Below are 14,735 nucleotides of genomic sequence, written 5' to 3'. Positions count from 1 at the left end.
TCAATAAATTCCATGGTTTTCCATAAATCCTTGTTGGAGGATTCTGGATGTCCTGCATATTCCCTTCTGATTCCAGGAACCCTCCAACCAGGATTTCTGGAAAACCATAGAATTTATTGAAAGTTGCTGGAATTTCACAACCCTAATGCAATGCAAGCTGATGAATGTCAAGCAGAGAAACAGGTGAGACTGTATCAGTTGACATGTCATGTAGAAAAGGTGATTGTGTACAATGTTGCATTGGGCATAAATGGCATACAAACCTTACTACGTTCACAGAAGCCAATTTCCTTACAAAACCCTTATTCTGATGATTTGTCCTATGTGTTTGCTGTATAAGGATAATGAAACTGTAAGACTGACATATTTCTCAACATGCTCACAACCTGCCAATGGATACAAATTATTTTTAAAAATGCATGTCAAGTTTTAGTCTAATACTGTATAAAAATCTAAATACCATCTACTATTCTTTCTAACCAGCACTTCAAAAATAACATTTTTGAAATGTGTATCTTCTATTTTTTGCTATTGGATTAAATGGCAAATGGTGAGCCTATCATTATCTGATGTATTGGTGACTAAACAAAATGTTCTCATGGTATTTCATGGAAAACTAAGATTATGCATGAATGACTCACGGGTGAAAGATGTGTGAAACCCCGATGCACAATCAAAGGTTCTGAACTTAAGATAGAGGGCATTACAAGTGTTTTGAGTTTTGTACTTAATTTTGAAAATATACCACTTACATCTGAAAAATGTGCCAAAGTGATTGAAAGAAAGGATGCCAAATTCAGAATATTAATAAACTTTTACCTTTGAATATTATCTTACTCTACAAGTTGAGCAAACTCACAATCCTATTCCAATAGGTTGCCTTAGGGCTTGCACACATCGCACCAAATGTGGATCTAGCATTCGTCTGCCGATCGTTCAGCAGGCTGTGTTTTAGGGACCACCCGCTGTAGACGTCTGCTGAAATTTTTCATGCGATTCTACATGTAAAATCGGTGCCCACTCAGTTCGCAAATTCCATTCAGAGGTGCGTGTACTCTCGGCCAGCAAACGGTACTGCTGTGTCTGAGACCTTACAATTGTACGTTGAATAAAAAAAAAATGACTGTGTGTGTCACAGGAGGCTGCTGAAGGGAGGATGGCTCAAAATAATGGCTGGAACGGAGCGAATGGAATGGCAACAAACACCTGGAAACCATGTGTTTGATGTATTTGATAGCATTCCGCCTATTCCGCTACAGCCATTACCACGAGCCCATCCTCACCAATTAAGGTGCCACCAACCCCATGTGCGTGCGTGCGTGAGGCAGGAAGGGATGGAGGGATAGCCGACAGAGACACTTCATTTCAGGTTGTTCATATAATGTTCGCACATCATTTGATGCAGGTTTGGATTTGTGTCTGAGTGCATAAGAGAGAGAACTATATGTTTTGCATTGTGCCCTTATGGAAGGACGTTAACGATATGTTTTAGGAGGGAAATAATATAGAAATTCATGCAGTGTGTGTGATTGACATCTCTGGAGGGTGTAAGGGAGAGTGAGAGGAGGGAGGGAGAAAAAGAGGGAGAGGGAGAAGAGAGGATAGTGTGGGAACACAATTTCTCTTTTCAATCACTTCTATACGCCTTTATATGCTGTGAGTGAAATTGTTCTCACTCTCTAAGTCTATATGAGCGTCTGTGGCAGCCTGCTACCCCTCATTCCAGACTGTCGGCTGGAGCACAAGCAGTGGCTGGGCTCTGAGAGAGAGAGGGGCAGGCTCACATCACAGGGAGAGAGGGAAGAGGAGAGACACAGTCACAGAAGTGAAGAGACGTGACAGAGAGGAGAGACGCGTACTGCCTCTCAGGAAAATTAAGGCACCGTACAAGTAGGCTTCTCTCTCTTATCTTACACACACTGTTCACACGCCATACATACAATGCACAACAACTATGCATACAAACACACAGAATACACATAATTACAGCTTACATCAATGTTGCTTGTTTTATTGTGGAATACAGAAAATGTGAACATTTGAAATTCTATTTTGAAATTTGAGATTCTATTACTTAGCCACAAAAATGTATACTAAAACTTTGTATGGCTGATTTGATTGGTTTGATGGATGATTTCTTAAAATTGTTAATGGTTCAAATGGTACCCAATATTAGAATTTGTAATGATATGTTATTTGTTCAATCACAGATTTAAAAAAGGAATGTGTAAAAATATTATAAATGTATTATTATTCAGACTATTATTCTGATATTTGTGTTTGTTTTGCAGTCTTTTAGCCAGTCTTTTTCTTTTTTTTGTAGTCTGCCTGATCCACAAGTGTATTAGATCAGATAGTGTGCCATAAGGAATTTGGTCCATTACGATAGCAGAGCAACAGATTAAATTTGCTTTAGGAGCAATTTGATTGTTATCTCTGTTGCCATAGATTTTAGGCTCACTTCAAAGTTAATAGGCAAACTGGTCATTTCACAGTTGAAATACCATCCAATACTAGACTGCAATACCACTCAGAGTATAGGACTGACTTTCATCTCAATATCTCTCTCTGCTTGGACAAGTTCATATGCAGCCTATTAAGACCTGAAGACCCATTCAAATGTATTGTAGGCTCTAGACAGTATGCCATGAAGACACCATTCACAAATGCATTGCATTATATACTGTTGTTTGTCATGTCACAGCACAATGACTTAGGCTACATATTCAATCCCTCCTTCTTCCCCACCACCTGTTGATTTACCATATTCAGAGTGACTGAAAAACCTTCATCTATTTTTCTCTGTATATCAGTCAACCCATCTCTGTATTTCTTGGCTAAAGCATATTTGATTATGGCAATCAAAATCAAATTCCTGAAATAGTAGGCTATGATTGGGGGTCACTAATAATCTCCTTTCCTAATCTAATAAATAATAATAGTCTCCCAAATAACTCGAGGGAAAAAAAACATTTAAATGAATAAAGTCATTTGATTAATCACACAATATGTGTTAGTGCAGGCGAGACATGGTTGGCTTCTGGATGAGATGTAGAGCTCCTCTGCAATCAGAGGGTTTTCAGCTCTCATCAAGGCTCAGAAATAAGAGGCTGGAAGAGCTCCATCAGGTGCATGACAACAGCGTTACAGGGTATGCATATCTGAGGCGCTGGAGCTTAGACCAAGTGAGTAAAGTGAGTGCAGCCAGTAAAGTGGGCGTCGCGGTTTTAAAGAGACGGGACAGGAAAGACATGACATTTACACAGACACCCACATCCCGCCGCCAAAAAATGAAATGAAATTCTGGTTAGTACATACATAGAGGAAGAGGAAGAGAGAGGCCCAACTCGGCAGAGGTGGCATTTTTTTGTTGTTTCACCCACCAAGCAAGGAGTTGTTGTATGGTCAATGAGAGAGTGTCGAATTTGGTCAACAAAAAAATGGCTTATTTACTATGTGAGGTTTATTTGATCGAATAGAAGTTTCGTAATGCTTAAGTTGTTACGAGTGTGTTGATATAAGTAGGACACGTGACATCCCGGCAACTTTGAGAAAAACCACTTATCTGAGTTGTCTTGAGATGGCTATGCATATTCATGGCATGGGACTAGTAGCATAGCATCTCTCTCCAATGAATACAGGCGTTTGAAGTCAACAACCCTCATTGAATATTCAAAAAAGGATTACAATAATGAGATGTATCCACCAATCAAAGAAAGTATAGGCGGGAGCTAGACAGCCCGCCGTGCCGCTTTGTGGACAACGACTCCCATTGTTAGGGCGGAGTATCTTGTCAGTATATCCATAATCTTTGGTACATATTAAGTTAGCAGCTAAGGGAGACGGGGCTGCTGAGGGTCATGGTTATGAACTTAGATATTGGTTCAACCCTTGTCTTTGCTCTATCATGCTGTAAATGATGATGCTTCCTCCATTGTTTCCTAACTGCCACAATGTAGTGACTCCCTATGTTGTGCCATAGCGGAGCAGAGTACTGAGATGGATCCCATCCTGGAGGAGGTCCTGAGAGAGGCAAACACTACTGGAGGCCCCTCCCTGAATCACAGCAACAACCCTCTGGACATGTTCTCTGGCATGCAGCTGCTGCTGCGCTTCAAGCCCCTCTTTCTGCCCCTCTACTCCCTCCTGGTAGCCGTGGCCGGCATAGGCAACTCCATCCTGCTGGCCTGTATCCTGGCCGACAAGAAGCTCCACAACGCCACCAACTTCTTCATCGGTAACCTGGCGGCCGGCGACCTGCTGATGTGTCTGACCTGCGTCCCTCTGACTGCCTCATACGCTTTCGACAGCCGCGGCTGGGCCTTTGGACGCCCTCTCTGCCACCTGGTGCCACTGCTGCAGGCCGCCACCGTCTTCGCCTCGGTGCTGTCCCTCACGGCCATCGCTGTGGACCGCTACGTGGTGGTGGCCCACCCAGTGAGGAGGAGGATCTCTGTGGGGGGCTGCGGCGCGGTGGCTCTGGGGGTGTGGGGGTTGTCTCTGGCCCTGGCTGCCCCTCCCTCCCTCCACACGCGTTACCTGGACCTGAGACCCCGTGGGATGGAGCTGGTGGTGTGTGAGGAGTTCTGGCCGAGCTCTGGCCAGCTCAGGCTGCTCTATTCCTGCTGTATCCTGGTAGCCTCCTATATGATCCCTCTGCTGTCAGTCAGCGTGTCCTACTGTGCTATCTCAGTGCACCTGAGACGCCACACGCTGCCCGGAGAGCCCTCACACTGCCAGCAGCGCTGGAGCCAGAGGAGGAGGAAAACCTTCTCTCTCCTGGTGGCATCTGTGCTTGCCTTTGCCCTCTGCTGGCTGCCCCTGCAGGTGAGAACACACACACACACACACAGGCACAGGCACAGGCACAATGCACTCACAATGATAGCCCATCAACTTTCCTGACATTGTTGACATCTTTATATAATTGAGCAGATTTCTTTGAGAAAATATGATGAAAAGCATTTTAGGGGCAGTTTTATCACCTAGGCTGTACATAATCCCAATGTAATCTCAATGTCATCCTAATGTAATCCAATGTAATCCTAATGTATGTGACCCCTGACTGTGTGTTCCTCCTCCCTCCCTACAGGTGCTGAACCTGCTACTGGACCTGGACCCAGACTACCACATCGTGGGCAAGCGCTACGTCAACGTGCTGCAGGTGTGCTGCCACCTGGTGGCCATGAGCTCCGCCTGCTACAACCCCTTCATCTACGCCTCCCTGCACAGTAAGGTCTGGCTGCACCTCAAGGGCTACCTGTGTCCTTGCCGCAGCCAGGGGCCCCCAGGGGGCCAGCTCCTCTCCCGCTGCACCTCCCGGAACCCCGCCACCTGCCTCAGCCTACTCTCTGAGGTCCCCGCCACCGCCAAGAAGACCCCGGGGGCCGCCGGTCCCGAGTCCGACCCCACCAACGACAGCACCCTATGAGAGCATCAGGAACCACAGCATGGTTTATAAGTAGGGGTCAAAGATCATATACCACAGCAGCAGCCATTACATATATCTCATATACGCAGTTAGAGACGACAACGGGTCTCCAGCCAGACACCCACTGTAGGAGCAGGGAGGAGGGGGAGAATGAGGAGAGGCGGAGAGACAGTGTGACATGGGGGTTAGACTGCTCTGAAGACCGTCAACCCTCTGGATCGTTCATTCTATTTGCCTTAGGTGTCACTACAGCAGCCCTGCTGCCAACGACGATTAGCAGGTCCCCCAGCTATTCCGAGGCAGAGAGTGTAAACACTGTCGCGACCTTGGGCTGGGATGCAGGTCTGGCAGCGGCAGAGGGGGGAGATGACCCTTCTCTGAACTCCTCACTCTCCAAATGGATTACGCACTAAACAGAGGAGGACGGCAGGGCACAAACAGTCACTCTTTTCTGTTGTTCTCTCATTCTACTACGCTTTCGCCTGATTTTGACATCTTCATATTTTCTCTCCCTCTTCTTACTCTCTCTTAATCTCTCTTTCCGATTTACTTAAATGTATGTAGCTATACTTTTATTTTTGATTCCTCTCTCTCTCTTTTTCTCTGCCCACCTTTCCCTATCCACCCCCCCCCCCCCCCCCCCCACCCTTCTCTTTCTCTTTGCCTGGGCCATATGGAGTGATTCCCCAGCCCAGCCCAATGCTAGTTAGATGTTTTGGAGTATCTTTGAATAGGTGTTCCCTGCAGTCTCAAACGCAATCAGCTCCCTGGAACGCAATTAACCCAAAGCAAAGTGCTATCTGTTCAGTCACCAACAGTGACAATATGGCTGCCATATTGACTGACAGCACAGGAACAGCACCCAGCCTGCCAAATGTACCTCACAATTGGATTAGTTCCTTATCTGTTGCTGGGTAGCTCAGCTAGAACACAAGCAACTTTTTTTCACCAATTGTATTGCCACTTGCTGAACCCAGAGACACTGGCTTTGAACCTAATCAAATGGATTCAATCCCAGAGGCACTCTCTGTTGGTGTCTGTGACTTGGTGTTATGTTCTGTTAAAAACGTTAGTTGTTTTCAAAGTGGATTTCTCCTCCCAAAAAAAGTATGTGTTGCATGAAGTTCCTACCATCTGATTTCCCAGTGTGTCGTGATAACAAGTGGGTTTCGACCCAAAATTATAGCCCTGGTGTCATCTTTTGACAAAACATTTTATAGAGATGAGTGAAAGCGTGATTTTCTAGCCGTGGTTTCGGTTGCCGTATCAGAAGAGGAATGTGTGTTTCTAACAGGGTTGGGCAGTGAGGGTGGTGGTTGAGGCACTAATTTCATTCTGACAGCTTATTGGAGGTGTGAGGATGGCTTAGTTAGCTGGGGTTAATGTAGCTACCATTCACAAGGCCTCTGAGCACGCTGTCACTGACTCACTCTAGCAAACCATCCATAGTGTCAGTCCAACAAGAACACTGGGTCGGAATGGCTTTAATTGTGATAAGTATGGATGTTTGTGTACAAAAGCAGTGTATATAATGGAAAAGGCACAGGGGTTTTGAATGAACCTCCTTTAAACAAATGGATCATGTAGGTTTTGAGTCTTACATTGTCACACATACACATATTTGAAACAATTACTCGCAGTGAATGTATGCCTGCAGTTTCACACATCCCTGTCACACACACACTTTTTCTGTTCCTTCTCTGTAGAGGCACCTGTTCTACCCTACCTCATTGTTGGCATCACCTTAGTTTCCTGTATGCTGTTCAGGGGTGCCATGCCCATAGGGGGCACAAGGGCACAGTGCCCCATCAGATTTGTCCTGTTTATTTATTTTTCAGATGTTGAATGAATTACTGAACTTAATTTTTACTCGCAGGAGGTATGTTTGTAAATACATTTGATCAAGACATGTAGCCTATTGATTCCTCCTTGATGAATAAATAAAGCAACACATTTTGATGTTTCTCTGTAATACTAGCCACCTAGCAATTTTATGAAGTTGGCTTTAGCTAGCCAGCTAGATATGTTCCCAACCTCATAACTAGCTACCAAGCTATTTCAGGCTATCAATCAAGTTGGAGTAGCTTGTCTAACTAGCTTAGCTGGCCTGCCTGCTGGCAAGGTTGCTAGACTTTAGAAAAGCAACCAATTGCTAAATGTACTGAACAATATTCACATTCCTTTCTATACTTTATCCAGATTTTAGCAGAGATGCAGAAAATTATATTTAGTTTCTTTAAAAAAAAGAATCACCAGTCAGGAGGTATGCTTAGATATGCAGAAATATACTTAGTTTAAATGTAATCTGTCACCTTATGATAATATCATGATATTTGTGTATTAATTATGATACCATGATATATGCCTGTATTGATGATGTGTGTTATGATTCCATGTACTGTGTGGTAATTTGGATGTAATATCCTAGGCATGTTAGTGCAGTATATTGAGATGTGTGATTTACAACAGTCAGAATGACACCCTCATTAATATTACAATTGAACAGGTAAAGAGGTATGCTTAGATAATCTATGCAGAAAAATAGATTGTAGGAAAAAGCTGTTTCAGGTGTTTGAAAAATGCAAAATTCTCCAATCTACCACCCCCCTACATCCTCCGAGAATAATTGGTGCATGACGCACGCCCCTGTTCCTGTTTGTTTGCTAATTAAAAAGACTGTGAAATCGGTCTTGTGAAAAACAATGACTCAGTTCTCTTTTCGTCTATTTCACATGTCACGTTTTCACATACACAGAGACAAACGACAACAAACATTTAAATACACACATGCACATCCACCAATAGCGAAATGATGTAGCTATTTAGGCCAGTAGCAGTGACAAGTGCCACAGGAATCGACTCTAAACAAAGGGCAGAGCAGTTAGATGGGCCAGTAATGCCATGATGCTGACTGTGTGTGCATGCTAATTTGTTTCATTTATCCTATCTGGCAGCCATGACAGTAATGGGATGAGAAAACCTGCATATAGCCTGTCTTCCCCAATCCCAGCAGGGCTCAACACACATTAGCAACAGTTTCAGCGAATGGCCTTATGGAGATAAGTGTTTAGTCTATGGTTGAACCCTAGAGACAGATCTCTCTATCTCTTTCTCTCTCTAGCTGGCGCGGGCTCCCCAGACAAGTCCCTTCTCCCTGTGTGTGTGTGTGTGCGTGTGTGTGTGTGTGTGTGTGTGTGTGTGTGTGTGTGTGTGTGTGTGTGTGTGTGTGTGTGTGTGTGGCATGTAGGGAGGGAGTGAGCCACATTAGCTATACAACACGGACATGCATTGCAAGTAGGGCTGTCAAATGATTTTTTAAAAAGTAATCAAGTTAACTGCAGGATTTCCTGTGATTAATCTCAAATTCCAAATGTTCTCAAATTAAGCTGTAATTTAAGATGTTTTATACAAATAGCATTACATGAATATTAGGCTAGTGGCCATTCCTCAAAAAGGGCTTTAGTTTTTTGAGATACCCCTAACCGAGGTAGAACAAAGCACAAGCATGTTTTTTCACATCTAAAAAAAAATGTATTTTACTGCAAAAGTGGTTAAATTAATAGATATTGTGACACACCACCTAAACTCAAAACTTGCAGAATAATCCCTGGTTGGAGGGAGGGGATGTGGGCCACATAAACTAATGTAACCCAATTATACAAGCTCTGATATTGCTAAAATGTTGAATGCAATTTGTAAGTTGTCTGCCCTGCACACACAAATAAACAGCATTAGGATATCTTAATGCATCTTGGAAATATAGACCTGTAAACACAGAGATACTATAGTCTGAAATATCAACTATGAGTATTTATAATGAATGTAAGCTTTACTTTTTGGTAGCTGAATAATAGACAATTTTCCAAGTCAAATTTGCTCAGTGCTTTATGGTGCTGCTTGACCAAAATACCTGCAGTTACACGTGTTTTTTTATGTCGTGGCTATTGTAATCTAATCAGCTCTAAGGAAAACAAGTGGGCTGAGACAGTGAAAACTGTAATTTATTTTCAGTCAAAGGAATTTTGTAAAGATCCTTGCGATTATCATTCTGAAACATGAGGTGCACCTGTGTAATGATCATGCTGTTTAATCAGCTTCATGCTGAAACACAAGGTGCACCTGTGTAATGATCATGCTGTTTAATCAGCTTCTTGATATGCCACACCTGTCAGGTGGATGGATTATCTTGGCAAAGGAGAAATGCTCACTAAAAGGGATGTAAACAAATTTGTGCACAACATTTGAGAGAAATAAGCTTTTTGTGTGTATTTAACATTTCTGGGATCTTTTACTTCAGCTCATGAAACATGGGACCAACACTTTACATGTTGCATTTATATATTTGTTCAGTATATAAACTATTTACAAAAGTATGTGGACACCCCTTCAAATTAGTGGATTCAGCTATTTCAGCCACACCCGTTGCTGACAGGTGTATAAAATCGAGCACACAGCCATGTAATCTCCATAGACAAACATTGGCAGTAGAATGGCCTTACTGAAGAGCTCAGTGACTTACAACGTGGCACCGTTATAGGATGCCACCTTTCCAACAAGTCAGTTCATCAAATTTCTGTCCTGCTAGAGCTGCCCCGGTCAACTGTAAGTGCTGTTTTTGGGAAGTGGAAACGTCTAGGAGCAACAACGGCTTAGCCGTGAAGTGGTAGGCCACACAAGCTCACAGAATGTTGTTAACATGCACCCTTTGTCCTAATGTTGTCCACAGATTTTGCCCATATTTCTAGACAGGTATAGACCACATTGTGATCAGATTGTGATCAGATCTTCCTGACCACCTTCGCAGGTAGTGAGGCACACATTGTGTTTGGATATCAATCAAGTGTAAACAGATCCCGATGGTCAAACCATTTAAATCAATATTATACCGGCCCCTAAAATCATTGACAGGTAGCACCATTGACTTATGGCATCAGTATTGTCTTAAAATAAATAAATACATATATTATTTTGAAATAATATCTGTCAAATAATTTGCATACAGGGAGGCACCGGCTAATCTGGCCACAATGCATACACATTTTAATACAATATGTAGACGCGACAAACCTTGATCAGATAGTGATTGGGTCATATTGATCAGATCACGAAATTCACATGCTACCGCAAGGTGTAAACGAGGCTATGGTGATATTACGCTGTATGGGGTGGATGCAACTTCACATGATAACAAGCGCAGGTAGGTGTTTGCTACAATAAACCAACACAACCTGACACTCATTGACAAGAAATGCCATCAACTTAGTGGGCCTTCACATCTCAGAGGAATTCACCTCTCCAATGTCAATGCCATCCTGAATCTCCCAGTCTGCCCTGGAGTTGCCGTACATGTTGTTGGTGACATTATGGGGTATGGGGAGGATGTAACCACATATGATAGCAAGCTCATAATGCAGGTGTTCACCACATTGAACCAACACACCTCCAATGTCAATGCCATCCTGAATCTCCCAGAACTGTCCTCGATAGCTCCACTCCACCATCAGTCCTCCCCTTGGGCAGTTACTACAGACAGAGACACCATGGAACTGGACTGCCACATGTCAGGAGGCCATTCCACAGCCAAAAGGCCATCTGGAAAGTGCTGGCGTGCATTGCCCTCTTATGTACCTATGTTGCTACCATCCATGGCTGGCCAGCCCATGTGACACCTGAACTGGACTTGCATGTGAAGAATGAGCTCTCATGCTGTGGTGACTCACGCATTGGTCTGGAAAACTGTTCAGTAATCCCAACATCCCTATAAGGACATAATACCATCTATGCGAACAAGAGGCCCCTTTAGGATGGTCAAACAAACAAATATGCTGTATGTGATGGTTTATGGTGGCTGGGGATTGACTGTGTCACAGTGGTATTTGTGCACCATGCTTGATCAGTTCCACCACCTCTGCTACCCCTTTACTTTCCAAAAAAGCTCAGGGATTTTCAAATGTATACAGTATGTGTGTGGAGATGTGTTACGTCCCTCATAACCAATGCTTCATAGTCGTAGTCTATGACCTAAACTCTAAGTAACCTCTAGGTAACCTGAGGTCACCCTCACAGGTTCTGTCACTCTCCTCATCTCCTGCTGGGCCTGCCCCAGACTGTAAACATAGACAACTACCCACAGTAAATATCGGCCAAATAATCATCCTACCCGACATCCAAAGGAATATAGGAATATGTAGGATGTGACCTGCAGGACTTTTTGCCACATTCAACATAACATTTTAAAAAACTACAACCACAGGTCAATTAGGTGTTGGAAAGGTCTAAGGGCAGGTCTGTATGTGACATCACTTTCACAGACTCTCTTTCACAACCAGACAAGTAACCATTCCACTACAGTTTCAGTCAGGCTGATGGGTCTCGTTGGCATGCAAGCTGCATCTGCTGAGTGCCTGCACCCAACCTTTGTAGAAATGGAAACTGATCACCACACAGCCCTGTATACCCTGCCAGTCATACAGGACGGATACTGCCCTTGTCTCTGTAGCTTTCCCAGAATGGCCAGTTAGCTGTGCAACCTGGTCAGGCCCCAGAACTACAACCACTACTGGCTACTTTGTATCTTCACCCTTTTAGGACACACTCATGTCTTGGTCACCTCAAAGACTTTGGATCAACCTTGCACACATAGTTTCAGTGGAGAAAAGAGGGGAAGTATTAGAGCTGTACATATACACTACTAGAGTGGCTGACTGTTGTATTACAGGTTGCTTTCCTGTAAATTGGTTACGCTACTATGTGCTTGTGTCGTGAAAAAGATGAACACACATCAAAAAGCTAGTTGGCTTCAGCTATTCAAACACAACTTAGGCAAGGCAGTGCCACTCATAGTCCTAGTTATACCAAGAGCCGCATTAAACCTTTTTTAAAGACAGAATAACACAATACAAAATAAACCAGGGACAATTTATATGCAGGCGAAGGTGTTTGAGTGTAATTATGTTGGCCATATTGGATTCAGAATAACATTTATTTATACCAAGACAGTCTTTATGGGCATGAATGTTATACACAATTCTGAAAACAATCATATTTTCAACAAAATGTATATTTACACGTGATTTGACCTCCATCAAATGGTATTATGACAGCCATATTGGACATTGTAGAAAAAGAAGCTTACATTTGGGGTTTTCATGGGGTGTGACAGTTTAACTAAGCTCATGAGGCATTTATGAGTTATAGTCTTCAAGACTCAGGGGTATATATATATCATTAATTTATAAGTCCAAAAATGGATGTAGCAAATACAGAGTGCCTCTTTAAGTCTATCAACAGTGTGTGAGTTTGAGCATATGTCCATTAGGCCTATGGATGTTTTTTTTTAAATCAGCACAAATTAGATTGAGCAATAAAAGCCCCACTCGTGGTCTTCTTCAATTAAACTTGTTTTTGACAGTATTGAACCCAATACCACAGAGGAGTAAAGAAGGTAGGAACTCCCTCAAACTTTTATTCCATAGGCTGGGATCCACACTATGCAGCTGTTGCAAGAGCACATTTTTCACTGGCTGTCCACTGGTCGCAAAAACAATGATTGATAGGCAACTTAAACTTCTTCAATTCAAAAATTCGTATCGCCCGTAGGTTTCCCAAACTCTGTCCTGGGGGCGCCCCTGGATGCACGTTTTGGTTTTTGCCCTAGAACTACACAGCTGGTTCAAATAATCAAAGCTTGATGATGAGTTGGTTATTTGAATCAGATGCGTAGTCCAAAAAAGTTAAGCAGTTATGGTCAATTTTGCCAAATGGAGGGAGAGGGAGAGCTTTGTTTGTGTAAAGGTGATCTAGAGTTTTTTCGCTTACAGCTGCACAGGTGACATGCTGGTAGAAATGAGGTAAAACAGATTTTAGTTTCCCTGCATTAGAATCACCTGCCACTAGGAGCGCCATCTCTGGATGGGCGTTTTCCTGTTTGCTCATGGCCCTATACAGCTAGTTGAGTGTGGTCTTAGTGCCAGCATCGGTTTGTGGTGGTAAATAGACAGCTACGACAAATATAGATTACATCCAAAAATGGACATTCATTTTTAAGAAGAGAACAACCTTCCGGGCAAACACCTGATGTAATGTAAAATCAACGTCCATTTTTGGTTGTCAACAAAACTGTCTTTAAAGCTAGAATCCTTAGTTGCTACATCCATTTTGGGATTCATACATTAATGATATACCCATTTATTCCTGAAGAATATGACTTATGATTGTATCTTTAGGGCTGTATTCAATCCGTATCGCCGAAGCATCGCGGAAGATCCGTGTTAAAATGTAAAGTTCATTTCCGATTGAGCCGACATATGCAGCGTTTACCATGAATGCAGTTTCTGCGACCACGGGAACATTGCCTTTGACTTTAATTGTCAATCCTCTTATAAAGCGGATCTTCAGCGCTACGGATTGAATAGAGCCCTTGAAGCTGAAATCTGTAGAAGGGGAAAGAGTGCCACTGTTCACCCCAGCACCTTTGTCATTGTTTTGGTTTTGTTGATTAAATGAAAAGGGGGCATCCAGCATTGCGGTAAAAAAAAAGTAGCGGTACAAATTCTTCTGTTTTCTCACGCTTTGATGTCCAAGGGACAAAAGAGTTTTCAATGTTTGAAGTAAACTTCTTTGTTGTTGTAATATTGAAAACGGTCATGGCGCTTTCACCAACTATGGATTTCAATCAGCCTACTTTATTCGCCTTTTTTTTGTTAAACCTATACTCCAACTTTTCAATTTCCTCCAATGTTGAAAACACTACTAATTTTCACTATAACACACAACACACTGTGTGATCAGTAATAATGGCACATGATTGGAACTCCAACTGTGAGAGTTGTGTGGCAGGGAATCTGTCAGTTGTTACTGGTATGTTCATTGTTGCTGCTCCATATCACATTTGGCAGTAATAGAAGATGTGGCATTGAGAGACAATGGATTAGCTTTTAACTTGGATCTGAAGTACAGTGAGGGGAAAAAGTATTTGATCCCCTGCTGATTTTGTACGTTTGCCCACTTACAAAGAAATTATCAGTCTATAATTTTAATGGTAGGTTTATTTGAACAGTGAGAGACAGGATAACAACAAAAAAATCCAGAAAAACGCATGTCAAAATTTTTATAAATTGACTTGCATTTTAATGAGGGAAATAAGTATTTGACCCCCTCTCAATCAGAAAGATTTCTGGCTCCCAGGTGTCTTTTATACAGGTAACGATCTGAGATTAGGAGCACACTCTTAAAGGGAGTGCTCCTAATCTCAGTTTGTTACCTGTATAAAAGACACCTGTCCACAGAAGCAATCAATCAATCA

General features: G+C 42.7%; 1 protein-coding gene across 1 annotated transcript; it reads left to right on the top strand.

Annotated features, from left to right (window-relative positions):
* Window positions 1–3,999: 3,999 nt before the first annotated feature.
* LOC311101352 (prolactin-releasing peptide receptor-like) lies at window positions 4,000–5,431 on the top strand (the record flags this gene model as incomplete). Its single annotated transcript, XM_084142489.1, has 2 exons — window positions 4,000–4,827; window positions 5,093–5,431. 2 exons carry the CDS (start codon window positions 4,000–4,002, stop codon window positions 5,429–5,431), a joined length of 1,167 nt encoding a protein of 388 aa, XP_083998615.1.
* Window positions 5,432–14,735: the final 9,304 nt, after the last annotated feature.

Source organism: Coregonus lavaretus (assembly GCF_964263955.1).
Source record: "Coregonus lavaretus genome assembly, chromosome: 26".
NCBI lineage: Eukaryota > Metazoa > Chordata > Actinopteri > Salmoniformes > Salmonidae > Coregonus > Coregonus lavaretus.
Note: the sequence above shows the minus strand (reverse complement) of the source record. Positions and strands in the feature narration are given on the sequence as shown.